Below are 14,081 nucleotides of genomic sequence, written 5' to 3' on the forward strand. Positions count from 1 at the left end.
GTGGTGGTCATCTTTCAGTTTCTGAGCAAGTGTTCTCTTTCTGGTACCACTGTGAATGAAGTGTTCTGCTGCTGCTGCCAACAGCAGCATGGGGCACTTGTCTGCTGCGGGGGGCGTGTGTGTGCGCTGACCACCGGCTTTCAGTGGTGCCCTGATGTTAAGAACCATCACACAATAGGGAACTTGGCAACATTTCTTCAGAGCCCTCACGTTATCATTTGAGTCATTACTAGCTCCTGCTGCTGCTTATGCAGCATTTTAAAGCTGCTGCCAACCAGGGGGGAAAGAAACAATACCTGTTTCATTCTGTGCAAACAAAATTGTTACTGCTTTAACGGTTGGTAAATGATGGCTCTGGTGCAGTACTATTTGAGCTAAAATGTCTGAGATTTTAACCTTTTAATGTTGCAGCTGTGCTGTATGCTTGTCAGGGCTCCTGTCTCACCCTTGCTGCCTCCTTGAAGAGGAGGCACCTGTTACACCTTTGGTGTTGACTTTCCTCACTGCACAGCATCTAGCTCTGAACAGCCAGCAACCAGTAACTGTTGTCTTGCACCCAGCACACCTGAACAGAAGAGCAGGTTTTTAGAGTGCATTTTATTTTGTCTCCATATTATCACAGCAACAACATCCAAACAGTTACTCTCAAACACATCAGAGAACGTTGGGTGTCTGTTAATTTTGTTTCTTAACAAATGCTGCTGAGCCTTGAAAAAACAGAAGTTAAAATGAGCTGCACACTAGAAAGGAGGAACCCACTTTTTAAAATCATCACAACTGGTTATACACTTTTGATAGAACTGGATTGGTGCTCTCAGAGCTAGAGCTGGTGATTAACATGATGGGAGGGCATGAATGCATTTGTTTTTTTCCCTCTCATGAAGTAGTTAACAATATTAGTTCAGCTTAAAATCAATGAAAGTAGTCATGTGGATCAGCAACTATAAAAGACAGGTCAAGTAAAGAATATTGCACATGTATACCCAAGCAGTATTTAACCACAACACCCCCAGGATACTACCACAGTCTGTAATAGTGCAATGGCTCAGAACCACCCCATGACGGCCCTGTGCAGTGCTGCCAGTGCACTGCTGCAGCCCTGCTCACTTACCCTGCTTCAGCCACTCACCCCTGCAAGGTGTCGCTTTCAGGGCCTTCCATTCCTATGATGCTCCCCAGGCTCTGCAAGGGTTGGTCGCAGGGCACGAAGACAACTGCCTGAAGTGACTCTGAAGCAGAACTGGACTTCATGTTCCATTTGTAAGGTCTGACAGAGCTCTGCTGTAAGGTAGGCCACACTGTCCTCACACACCCCCCCGCTCTGGTCAAGTACTCAGCTGACACCTCAGCTCCTGTGTGCCAGTGTCCACAGGCTTAGCTAGAAGGTGTCACACTGTTCATTGTGCAAAAGCTCAGCCTTCAGCAGCAACGCAGAATCTGTGCTTTGACCAGCAGAACGTGACTTGGGTCGCTGCAGAGCAAGGGCACTGAGGCCCTTCTTTATTTTACACAATGCATGAAGTACTGAAACCCACTTTGGCATGAAAGCAGAGTGGGTGCTGAATGCTTGAGACCTGCAGTGAAACCCCCACAGCTCCTCTCCCAGCACTGCTTACACCACGTTGGTGTTACATTCTCGTGTTTGACAAGAAATACATGATTCATGTTCCTGAGACAAACTGTTCAGAGCTTTGAGCACAACATCTGGCATGTGGTCTGTTATCATCTTGGGACTTATTAATATGCTGCTGAAGGTTGTTTCGTTTGACCACCGTGCCGAATATTTAATATCTGAAGAGCACAACCTAGGAAAGAAAACACCACGAATACAATGGCTTAGACTGTCAACACTGGTGCTTGACACCAAGCCTGGAACAACACCTACAGCCTTCAAACCTTGCTCAGGGAGGAACTGGGACCTTCTCAACCTGTCAAATAATGCACAGAACAGTCTGAGCAAAGCAGGGGGAGGGTTTAGCATTGCCCATTCCCATCAAACATAGGGAATAAGTCACTGCTAGCAGTAGAAAAATCAGCACCTGTGATGTATTTAAGATCTTTTTTTTATAGACCCTGAAGGGGACTCGTGCTAGGTCAGCTAATTAAAAAACATGATTAATTGCTGTGCTGGAGAGTAAATGAAGGAAAAGAAATAACAAAAGTAAAGTAAGAGTAGCCATGGAGAGAGCTTGCCAGGTCACAGGTGTTTAAAGCAGCTAACTTGTAAAGCCAGGATTAAAATAATGTTAAAAAAGTGAAGCTTAAATGAAATAGGAATCTACTGCATGGGAGGGAAAAAAAGTCCATTCCTTCTCTGTCCCTTTTCTTTCCTCTGCTGTAAGGTATAGATTTTACTTTTGTAAGAGCACCTTACAGGTACTCCTATTTATGTTCCAGAATGGAAGAGGGTATCAAGGACTACCCAGCTTGTGGCTTGTTTCAGGTGTTTTTGTCCAAAAAACAAAGAATCCAACACCAACAAAATACAAACAAAACAAAAACTGCCCTAAACACAACAACTCTGCCCCACCAAAGCCATAATCCTCATCCCTCCTCCACTTTCAGTTTCTCTCTTGTCTTTGTGTCTCACTTTCCTGTGCCCACAAAACAGGAGAAAAGGACAGGACACTGGAGGCTGCAGGGGCACTCTGGCTACTGGGCCTCTCCAGCCTGGCTGGGCTGGTATTCCAGGCAGTATTTTGCCTCTTTCTCATCACTGTTATTTGTGTGACTACTCAGCAATTGGGTATTTGGTTATCACTTCTTTGCTACTGGGACACAAGACTGCAAGACTGCAGTCTCAGGTAGGAACCACAGCTTGCCAAACCTCAGCTTTAAAATCTTACAATCATCCCCTGAGCACACATGGGTGAACGGGGGACACAGGCAGCAAGAGAGGGCATCTCCAGGGCTCACAGAAAGAAGTGGGGAGGCTCAGAATAAAAACTGAAGGGCTGCCTGATGGTGTAATAACCCAAGAGGGGTACTGGAGATGCAGAGCTGGAAACATGCTTTGAAAGTGGGAAGCAGCTTGAAGTAGATTGTAAGAAAACAGGACAGTGGCATTTGCCATTCTACTCACCTCCTAGAGCTGGATTCTTCCACAATGTGGATGATCTTTCCAGGAAGATACAGACGAGGATACTGAGGTGGTGAATTTAAGTGAGACTCATCCTCAAGGGCATGGTATGAAGGTGACCGATGCACCATTAAACTCTCCTCAGCTAGAAGTGGCTGGTTGAGGGCATCTTGGTTTCTACCATCCAGCTCAGTTGGGAAGTTATCTGGATCTCCTCCAAATACTTCATACCAACACCCACGCAGCAAAATCTGGTACTGAATTCGGAAAGAAAAAGTCAAACTGAGGCCTGGCATCTCCAAGTAAGAACTTCTAGTTGTATGCTTGCATGCACATCATTGGAAACTACAAGTAGGAAATGTTGTAAGGATCAGCAATACAGGCACCAGCTGTCACTCATCAAAGCTGGGGCTCAACCCATGTACCAATTCCACTGATTTTTAACTAGGAACTGCATTTAGTTACCTTGGGTCTGTTGCAGTTTGCTACAATTCTCACTATTCTCCTCTTTAAATCCTCCATGTTGGGCATACTCAACCTGTTGAAACACACAGGACAAAGTGCAGTCTCCTATCTCTGAAGTCTAATGCATCCCAGAAGGATCAATTCAAAACCATTTCATCTCACCTTGCAACAAGGTCCTTTCCAACAATGACTGAAACGATGAAGCGCTTTGTGTAATCTGCAAGTGATTTGCTTAACAGAAAAAGAGAAGAGAAGCCCTTTAGATACACTAAAGAGACGTCCAGCTTCAGTTTTATGACTGTTCTCCTTCAACAAAAGCACAAATAGGTGGCACCAGCAGCAGTATTTGCAGTCAGCTCTTCAGCAGACTTTCAGATCTGCCCCAGATGAGGGAGCAACTTCAATGCTGACTGTAGTGGTGTGTGCAGATATTGAAGAGGCCAAGCTGCACCAGGAGAGGTGAGCATTTTATTCCCCAAAACATTCTAATCCCTAATAATAGCACCTGATAGAACTGACTAGATGTATTCATTCTGTAATATTCCTCCAAGAACTTGAGTGCAACTTGAGATGGGGCACATTAATTATAGTGGAAAATACATAAACCGACTCTCAACACAGCCCAGAGTTGCCATCTAACACAAATTGAAGGATTTTGTATCTCAGACAGACCCAGAAGGCTCTCACCTTAGCAGTCCTCCTGGAGGAGAAAAGGCATAGCACCTTAATGTTGGGAAAGAGTTCCTGAGCATGATTGCCAGTATCGATGCTGTTCCACCGCCCAAACTGTGACCAACTATCACAAGTTTATATTCCTACAGACAGGAAGAGGAGACTGAAACAGCGACACAGAAAAAGCTTGGTGTAATTTTCCTGGCAAAATGAGTGATGTGGAAGGCAACTTACTGGAGCAATTGTGAAAGCCTGGTTTAAAATGCCATCGTTTATCAGCTTTCGATAGATGTAATTCGCAGCTTGAGTAATTCCCTGGAAGACAGCATTTCAAGTTAGAAGAGAAGGCTGCATCTAAATCTGAAGTGTGACACCTGCACACCTTAAATACAACACCACCACAGAATTATTTTCTCTCTGCAAAGCTGCTCTTCTCATCCTGGTCTAGTTGTAACCAAGTGGTCTTGTATGTAAGGGTGGAAAAGGGTTTTTTGGTATTTAATAAGGACATCAATTCTGACAAGAGGGTTACAAATTCTACCTTGCAGGCCCAGAGACAGTAGTTGATGCAATATCCCAGTCACTGAAATAATTGTACTACCCATCTCACAAGGAGAGCACTATTCTGTTTAGCTAAAGGATCCCAGGTACCTGTAACTCTCTGACTGCTGAGATGACTGACAAACAGCTACAGACTGCACACACCTTATGCACAAAGCCATTCTCTAAAACATCCTCCAGTGTCAAGTCTTCACAATCTGCTGACAGGTCAGTGAGAATGTCCTGTAAAGAAGACAGCTTTTGTCAGGCCTCTCTGCAGGGCCATCACCAAGATCACCAAGCTGACTTCCAAGCAAACACTACCCACCATAAACCACCACCCAAGCAAATATACACAGCAATCAACTCTGCTTTCAGCAACTATTTCCAAGTGCAATCACAGACACCACAACACACACCTGCACTCAGATTGAAAAGGAATTACCACTGCCCACCCTCTACTCTCTTTCAGAGGCCATCCAAGGACAAGAGGCCTTACGACTTAGGCCTGCTAAGACCCATACCTGTCAGCAATTGTTCAATGTGTGCCAACCTAACACAATTTCCTCTAAATACAAGGACTTCACCCATTTCTGTAGAGCTAATGATACCTCAAAAGACAAGGTTCCTCTCACTGCCACCACAATAGCTTCTTTTTTGTGATCCAAAGCAACATAAAATGGAATCTCATAAATCTGTAAGAAAAAAATGTAATCAGTGAAGCCACCATCAGTCACCTTCTGAAAGCTCTTACTCAGGCTCTTTATTATGTTATGGGGAAAAAATGAATTACTTTCTTATCAAGTTATTTTAAGTGCCTTTACTGCAATACTGGGCCAAAAGTGAATGTTTCAGGGCCTGTTTTCATTTGGCTTTGCTTATTGCACATGACAAATGCTGAAGGCAAAATGGAAACTTCACTCCTTGCCTTCAGTGAATTCATCACTATGTTTTTCTGCTGATTGCTTACCTTGTTATGGAAACTGATATGAATGAAGTCTCTGTACTGCAGTCCTGTTATTCTTAGGATGGATCCAAAGTGAAAGTTATGACGGTCACTGCCAGTTATATCAGAATCTGTTGGCCTACTTCGGCAACTAACAAACAAGAAGAGAAAAAATTTCACCTTTTTTTAGGTTTCCTTTCAACAAATCAAACTCAGTTGTATTTGCAGAGGAACCAAATGCTCTTTTTCTGGTTTATTGTTTTTCACCAACAGTAGCAGCAGTTTGCTGTGAGATGTCGTTACCCTCTGCCCAGTGTGCCATACACTTTCAGTTCAGGGACTGCCTGCTACACCACTGCCACAGGAGTATCAGCAGAGCAAACAGGGCAGGAAGGAAAGAACTTTTTAGACTACAGGCTAATGACAGAAAACACACACAAGTAAAAAAGGCAATTCAATGTCTGTACAGCAGGCTGATCTCATGTTTATCCATTGTATTACATGTCTGGGCTGTTTTCCAAGTCATGCATATTTCAGTAGGTTAAATAACTTCCTGTTCTACATGTGCCCAAAAGAGCCTCAATTTAAAACACGTTTGCCTTAATTCCAATTCCTCCTTTGCCATCTTGCTAAATGAGTTTTCTTTCTATCAATAACTTCTCTTAAGAAAGAAAAGCTAATCTGAGGGTGGAAGAAATGTTGGTTTTGATATTTGAATTTGTGAAAGACAGTTCTACCAGTCAAGCTCATGGGCTCTCCAAAGCAAAATAATTTAATGCAACAAGAATAGAATAGGATAGGAATGGAATAGGATAGGAATAGAATAGGACAGGAATAGAATAGGATAGGAATAGAATAGGATAGGAATAGAATAGGATAGGAATAGAATAGGATAGGAATAGAATAGGATAGAATAGGGATAGGGATAGGGATAGAATAGAATAGACCAGACCAGACCAGGTTGGAAGAGACCCTCAAGATCATCGTGTCCAACCTATCATCCAACACCACCTAATCAACTACACCATGCAACCAAGCACCCTGTCAAGTCTCCTCCTGAACACCTCCAGCGATGGTGACTGACAATTTTCTTTCTGCTAACATTAGTTAAATAAAAAGAAGCTATGTGGTTTTAAGCTCTTGATTCAACCTACCAGTCACCATTGAGCTTACAGAGTGCAGTAAATGGGTTGGTGTATATGTAGTAGGGCCAGCCATAAGCAGCTGCAGCAAACAGCATATAGTGAGCAGCATTCTCCAGTTCGATATCCAAATCATCTGTCTGAAGGGACACAGGGAGAGAAAAGAATGAAGAGTGAGAGGAAGGAAGGTGTGTAAGGCAGTGCCAAAATAAAACCTGAACCCAGACTAGTGAAAACCAAGGTAGAATGAAACAGGCACTGTTCAAAAACAGAACCTGAAGGTTTAAGAGCTCAGCTTACACAGCTCAAGAGTCTTGAAAAGCTCTCATTAGTTTCTTCCAATAGGTATGCACTGATAAGCTCAATGCTGAAAGCAACATTCAGTCCAAATATGTTACTTAAGGCTGTCAAAGGAATAGCTAAGAGTCTCTCCCCATCATATTGGCTGGATTCAAAGGAATTTGAGGAAATGGGTTGAAACAGAACTAAATACTTACATAAAACACAGATCAAAAGAAGGTAAAATCATTTACAAAGGCATTTTACCACAGAGGACCAGCAAAAACCAACCAGCAAACTATCACCTGGGTATCTGCTGCAGACAATTTAAACAGACCACAATACTAAAGACTAACTTTTCAGTTCTATGCAAATAGTACTAAATATTCATTTTCTCTCTGTTCTTTCTCTCCCAAATGTCCTATATGGGTCCTTTTTGTACTTAATTTCCCATTCATAGTATTACTTATGCAGAAGCAGACAGAGGTTTTAACTCATCAAGACATTTTCACTGCATGCATTAATAATTTCAGTTGTTGTGAATTTTCAAGTAAGTATTTAAATCTTGTTAAAAAACCCCAAACAACAAACCCCCAAACCTTTGTGCATTTCAGTTGGATCTGGCACTACCTAGACTAACTGCAACAGTGACTGCAACAACCCTATCTTACCACAACAGATGATGGAGAATGACACAAGACTTCTTCAGGGTCTTTTGGGCAACTTTCCATTTTATCTTGCTCTTGATGGAGCAGAGTCAAGCCAGCTGCTATGTCACTTGGCACCAGATCAGTGTCCTGTACAAAGAAATGAAGCAAAAACCACTTAAAACCATCCCACACCTCACCATAGCAAGACTATCTGATCACAAAATTCATGTGGAACTCTCTTTTTTTCAGACTGTATAAATGGAGAAGCAGGTCAGAGCAGCATCTAACCTCCCACCCCTTCTGTGCATATTGGGTTTCTTCAGTAAGACTGTTGACAATTCTCCACATCAAGTTCATCACTTAACAGAGTACCCAACAGCAGAGCTGCTCAGCCATATAGCAAATAATCATCCAGACTTTGCTGATCACTGTTCTACACTACTATGTGAAAAGCTCTGTGCAAAGAGTCCTCTGTACTGAGAGCAACAAAAAAGGATCTTACACAGCAGAGGGCTGGAAAGTTTTTAATGAAGTATCTGGGGCAGTCAGCTCTCTGTATGACTGACACCCTCTACTCTACACACCACTGAGGAGGCTGTAGCTGGAAGTCAGCATACCTAGGTAACACTTGATGAATGAGAACTAGTCTTGAACAGATTTCAAAGTCATCATTGAACTATGGTTGCCCAAGCAGCAAGTGACACAGACTCTGACATGGCAGACACTGTTTCCAAACAGCAGCTTCCTGCCTGTGCAGGCTCCAGGCTGGCACGTGCTCAGGAGTGGCTCAGAACAGGCAGGCTGCCTTCACGTACTGCAGGGACTGGTTCTTTAATAGTCAGAAAGAAGCCTGAGTCTTTGCTATGGGTGTGACTCCTTACTCATCTTCAGGAGGAAACATGCCTCTATCTTCACATAGTGAGGATTAGAAGCCCATCCTTGTACTCCTGAATAGATACTCACCTAAGAACACTGCTTTCTCACAGCCCTTCACACTTGTGAAGGGAGAGAAATCTCTGTTAAAGGGAATAAAACATCAGTGTTGCACACCTTGCACGAGAATCACCTTCCATTTTGAAATTGGCATATTCAAAACCTGATTTCAAGGGATGGGCTGACAGGGACCTCTGGCTGTACACGTGTGCTGCAATAGCTGCAAGTTCAGAGTCAGTCAAAACAAAAGATAAGGAAATCTCTCCATCTTACTGAAAAGTAGGTGCGGAAAAGCTCCGCGATACTTGTGAACGCCACTCGATGGTCATCGTCTTGCACAATACAGCAACAAAGTAACCTGATCCTTTTCTCCCAGACTCTGGTGGCAGTGCTCTTCACATTATACAGCAACTGCCCTGACTGACTGCTTTCCAGGTTCCGGTTTACACCATCGGTGAAGTAAAATGTCTTTTTCCCCCCAAGCGGATCAAAGACGATTACAACTCCAATGATGGTAAAGATGATGATGACCCAGCTGCAAAACAGGTGGAAGGGGGATAAACAGGCCATGAGACTAGATACTTCTGACAAGCATGCAAGAAAACACAACTACAGAACTTGACAGACAGAAACCAAAGTCAGACATGAACACCATCTGTCACTGTCTTAAGGGTGCCTGTTTTCTCACCGGGCTTTCAACCCACTAGGCAGCTGAACAAGGCTGTCAGCTCATTTCACACAGGGCAAACTCAAAATCACCAACCCTGTGCTTTGAAACAGCAACCCAGAGGTGCGAAGGATCCCTTTTGCACTAGCACTGAAGTAATCTAGTTACTACCCTCTTCACATCTATCAAATTCACTACATTCCCATCTATCCCTCTTGGCACATCTGATGTTCATCTCCTCTCCCTCATTCCAGCATAGGCTGTCTCAAGGCAACAGTGAAGGCTTGTTTAGGAATGGTTATCAACTCATTCTAGCTAGCTAGATTAAAATTTCCTATCCTTTCACAATGCAAACCCTTCTGTGAGGAGTCACAGTCGTTTCTAAGAAGCACCAAAGTCTCTAACTGCTGGACAAGCTTTCAATCATCAAACCAAAGCCAGTCAGCACTACTTTCCATGTCATGCACACTAGCAAGCACAGATGTGAGGGAAAGCTTCTTACCTTGCAATAACAGTCACAGTAATGGCATTTACCACAGTCTTCTCGCAGTGCACACTGCTGTCTGACACCCACACAGCTCCTACCACAGCCCAGATGAATTCAGGAAAACAGAGAAGTAGGCGAGTATAAAGGAGCTTGGGAAGTGATTTCCTTGGGCCTGGATTAGAAATTGTTCCTGAAATTACAGGGAAAGTTTAGACCAAGAGCTGTTTATGAATGCATCTTAAGTACATCGAATCCCACCTGGATACACAAACTTCTGAGCTTCACAGAAAATAGAGAACTACACTGAAACTACGAATCATTTTCATGGAAAGCTATCACTGAAACCACAATAGGTTTATAGCTGTCAGACTCAACTCTCCTAATACCCCAAATCATCCTCTAGTCAGAGGCAGTGAACTGGAGGCAGAAGTGTCGTGCCCAGCACAAGCCAAACTGCCATACTGGAGCACTGGCTCACCTACAGTTCCCTATGACTCTTGGTGCCTGCTTTTATTACCATTCTCTTTAGCTTTTAGTGGGCTGTGTATTTCACTTTTAGATGCTGCTTTGCTGGGCTACAATGAAGTATGGACTCAGTAAATAATAAATTAATTCACATTTTTATATAGGATAAAGAAAGAACAACCATCACCAGGACAAATACTTCCTAGACTATTCCCTGTATTGTAGCTCACTAATAATCCCTTCCATTTAGCACTCTGAGGCAATAAAAAGAAGAGTAATGTTTGGCCAGCTCGGCTCCTTAAGCCAGTTTGCTGATGGCAGTGCAATGAGGTAGTGAGGTGTCTGTGCTCATGCGTAGGAAGGATGATTTGTAAAGGTTTAAGACACTGAAGAAGGAAAACAACTTTGGAAGCTTTGCCCCAGCTACAAAGCTGTGGTTTGCACCCAGTGACAGAGCTCCTTTTAGAAAGCCCTTGATCCGCTGGTCCCTTACTCCCATTGCCAAGATCCAGCCTACACTGCAGCAGCATGGCTGCTAGCACAGACACAACCAGGTGGAACTGTGGTTCCTGAGAACAACTCCTCTCCTCTTCCAGCACCACAAGCCAGTGAATGAGTTCTCCAGTGAGATTCACCACTGGCAACTGGGATGGTGACTCCACCACCTCCCTGGGCAGCCCATTCCAATAGCTAATGACTCTCTCAGTGAAGAACTTTTGCCTCACCTCGAGCCTAAACTTCCCCTGGTGCAGCTTGGGACTGTGTCCTCTTGTTCTGGTGCTGGTTGCCTGGGAGAAGAGACCAACCCCCTCCTGGCTACAACCACCCTTCAGGTAGTAGAGATGCCTCACCAGAAATAAAGCTTTCCTAGCATTTTTAATCCAAAGTGAACCCTTTCAACAAGTGATTAGGAGTTGCATTGGTGTCCTTATTTCTGTTTAGCCATTCACTACAAGCTGCAAGTCCTGTCCTGTGTAACAGTACTTACTGCATTAGTTTTGCTATGACATTTATATGGATCCTATGTGTGTTTCTTCCCAAACAACCCACTGCAGCTGAAGAACTTTCAAAAGACAGGAATAAATTTTCCTATGCAAAACAAAGCTAACATGGCTTGGAGGAGACTTTTTTGTGGCCTTCCAGTCTCTGAAGGGGGCCTACAAGAAAGCTGGGGAGGGACTTTTTAGGGTGTTGGCTAGTCGAGCAGGACTAGGGGGAATGGAGCAAAACCAGAAATAGGTAGATTCAGAATGGATGTTAGAAAAAAAGTTCTTCACCATGAGGGTGGTGAAACACTGGAACATGTTGCCCAGGGAGGTGATGGAAGCCTCATCCCTGGAAGTTTTCAAGGCCAGGCTGTATGGGGCTCTGAGCAATCTGATCTAGTGTGAGGTGTCCCTGCCCATGGCAGGGGGGTTGGAACTGGATGGTCTTTGAGGTCCCTTCCAATCCTGACAACTCTGTGATTTTTTAGATGGGAAACTGATTTTGGATGAATTCCCCTTGATTCCTGTCAGAGTGGCTGAGCAGAGTTCCCCGAGGTCATGTATGAGTGGTGAGCACAGGAGGACGTTTTCAGGATGCTCTGATGGCAACTGGCATGTCACCATTAGCTGCATTAAGCTACAGTGCCCATTTATCATCTTAGGTTCCTGACTAAGTGAAGTCATTCTCTTAAAGCACATGTGTTAATGCTGACAGTTCCTTGGATTTGACGACCAGCAAAGCACTTGAATTCTTCTGCATCCTTTTAATGTTCACTCCAGATTAAATGAACATACACATTAAAATACTACTAGACAGATATAAAATATGAAAATATGAAGCATTTACCTTGCATACTGACGTATACAAGAGCAGATAACGCACATATTATAGAAGCCAGGAGAATGAGGAGGACAAGCAAGTAGCTGTGCAGTAATCCTCCCCCAGGACAGTTAAACTGCCCCTTGTGAACTGTGTAAAGGGCAAGAATTCCAATCCACCTACAGGAAAGCGAGATAAGAAAAGTTACAGAAGGAAGGGAAAAGTGTGTAACGCAAAGCGATCGCCTAAATTCCTGTCAGAGTGGCTGAGTTTTCATCTAATGAAAGTATCCCACAAAGATTACTACAAAGGGAGCGTTCGCGTAAAGAATCCGTCAGAGTGAAGTGACACAGCAGTAATCAGCCCACAGTCGCTCGCAGACCGAGCCACGGACTCCCTGTGTGATGCTACTCCTTTTCACAGATCCCAACGAACCTTGGCTGATCTAAACAAAGGAGGCATCAGTCGGCGATTAAACACAAGCAGGTGATTATGGTTCCGTGCGTAGAGGAGACAGCGCAGGCACATTCCGCCGTGTGATTATGTAACTCAAGGGGTTCTAATTACAAACCTGCCGCTTTTCTCCCCAGCCATGCAACGCCTCAGACGAAAGCGGCAACGCCGCCGCCAGGCACGCCAGCCGGCCGCCGGCGGCCGTGCATTTCACCTGCCAGCCACAGAAGCCGGCGGCCAGCCGTAGCCGTGTCAGGAAACGAGCCCCAGGTCAAGCGGCAGCATCGGACTGCCCCGTCCCCACAGACGCGGAGGTTTCGGTCCCCCGGGCCGCCTTACCACACCAGCCTGACGAAGAGCTCAAAAGCCCCCGGGAGGACGAAGTCGTCGCTGCCGATTGCCCAGCGCCTGCCGAACACCACCAGCCCCGGCATCCTGCGGGCCGCGCCGCTGCGGCCGCTCTGTCACGGACGCTCGAGCACCTGCGCGCCGCCCTTCCGCTGCCGCAGGCCACAGCGCCCGCCTGCGGGCACGCGCCGCACCACGTCACGGCGCCGGCACGTCATGACGTAAACGCGGCGCCCCACGGAGCCCCGCGGACATTTCCTCCTCCGCGACTCCGCCGAGCCGCACCCGCGCCGAGTGGCCCCGCCCCTCCCCCGCCCGCAGACGGCGGGACAGGGCCAATCACCCGGGCACGAGAAGCCCGCCCCGCCCGGAGCGCATGCGCAGAGCGGACGTCACACCTCCCCTCACCCCGTCGCGCTCCAAGCGGGGAGCGGTGAACACAAGGCGGTTCAGGGGTAAAGAACAAACCTAGTTCCAGGCGCCTGCGTGTCCCAACGCCCCATCCGGCCTGCTCTTGGTATGCTGAGGGATGCCATCCATTGCAGCTCTCATAGGTCACCAGTGGGCACCAGAAACCAGCAAAGCCGCTAACAGGTGCGGCAGCACATGGGCAGTTAGCACGCTGGAGCTGGGCGGCGCTACGGCAGCCCTCCTGCCTTCTCCCACAGGCCCCTGTGCTCAGCAGGACAGCGCAGCCTATAGGGACACTTTGCAGCTGTACTGAAGAAAAAGCTGACAACAGGAAAGCAAACAACCTACCCAGATCCCCAAGAGCTATAACCACTAACAGAGCACCAAACCTAGACCAGCACTAGGCTGGAGACCGAGCTCTTAGAAAACAAGCAGAACTAAGTTACCATTGCTTCACTCAGTGATAATGCCCCGTACAGCATTAATAACTTCATATTTCAATAAAGCAAACAATGCCACTAAGCAATTCATCCTTACTACGACTTTGCAGCTGGTCTCAGGCTACCAGAAAGCTTTAATTCATGGAAAAAAAGGAAAGCCCAACATTTTCACCATTTCATAAAGTGTTTATTGAGGATGGTAACACAGGATAAATCATGCAACAGCTCAGTAAAAAAAGGGAATCATTTAAAGGATAAAGAATGGTAACTGGTGCTGTTGATTGAGAAGTTTATAAAA

The 14,081-nt window shown here is 45.4% G+C and overlaps 1 protein-coding gene across 2 annotated transcripts; it reads right to left on the reverse strand.

The window, feature by feature from the left end:
- On the reverse strand, positions 1-13,434 carry DAGLB (diacylglycerol lipase beta). 2 transcript variants are annotated; one of them, XM_068146775.1, is made up of 15 exons: positions 13,401-13,434; positions 12,159-12,310; positions 9,876-10,050; positions 8,980-9,241; positions 7,795-7,920; positions 6,857-6,984; positions 5,727-5,853; positions 5,368-5,451; positions 4,922-4,999; positions 4,451-4,531; positions 4,232-4,359; positions 3,707-3,775; positions 3,545-3,617; positions 3,083-3,336; positions 1-1,805 (listed from the first exon to the last, which is right to left on the reverse strand). In XM_068146775.1, exons 2-15 carry the CDS (start codon positions 12,163-12,165, stop codon positions 1,613-1,615), a joined length of 1,785 nt encoding a protein of 594 aa, XP_068002876.1. In that variant the 5' UTR covers positions 12,166-12,310; positions 13,401-13,434; the 3' UTR covers positions 1-1,612. The 2 variants fall into 2 exon arrangements, with proteins under 2 accessions (XP_068002876.1, XP_068002875.1); XM_068146774.1 differs by lacking the exon at positions 13,401-13,434 and adding an exon at positions 12,924-13,107.
- Between the last annotated feature and the right edge of the window lie 647 nt (positions 13,435-14,081).

Source organism: Melanerpes formicivorus, unplaced genomic scaffold (assembly GCF_026170545.1).
Source record: "Melanerpes formicivorus ecotype bairdi unplaced genomic scaffold, bMelFor1.0.p_v2 SCAF_14, whole genome shotgun sequence".
NCBI classification, from domain to species: domain Eukaryota; kingdom Metazoa; phylum Chordata; class Aves; order Piciformes; family Picidae; genus Melanerpes; species Melanerpes formicivorus.

What these genes read in the sequence shown, in the direction of transcription:
- DAGLB (XM_068146774.1), bottom strand. Translation starts at nt 13,018, where the DNA reads ATGCCGGGGCTGGTGGTGTTCGGCAGGCGCTGGGCAATCGGCAGCGAC. An exon ending in CTCTTCGTCAGGCTGGTGTG is followed by an intron (nt 12,311 to 12,923) that starts GTAAGGCGGCCC and finishes GCTTTCCTGTAG; the next exon opens with GTGGATTGGAATTCTTGCCC. An exon ending in AGAATGGCTTTGTGCATAAG is followed by an intron (nt 4,532 to 4,921) that starts GTGTGTGCAGTC and finishes GCTGTCTTCCAG; the next exon opens with GGAATTACTCAAGCTGCGAA.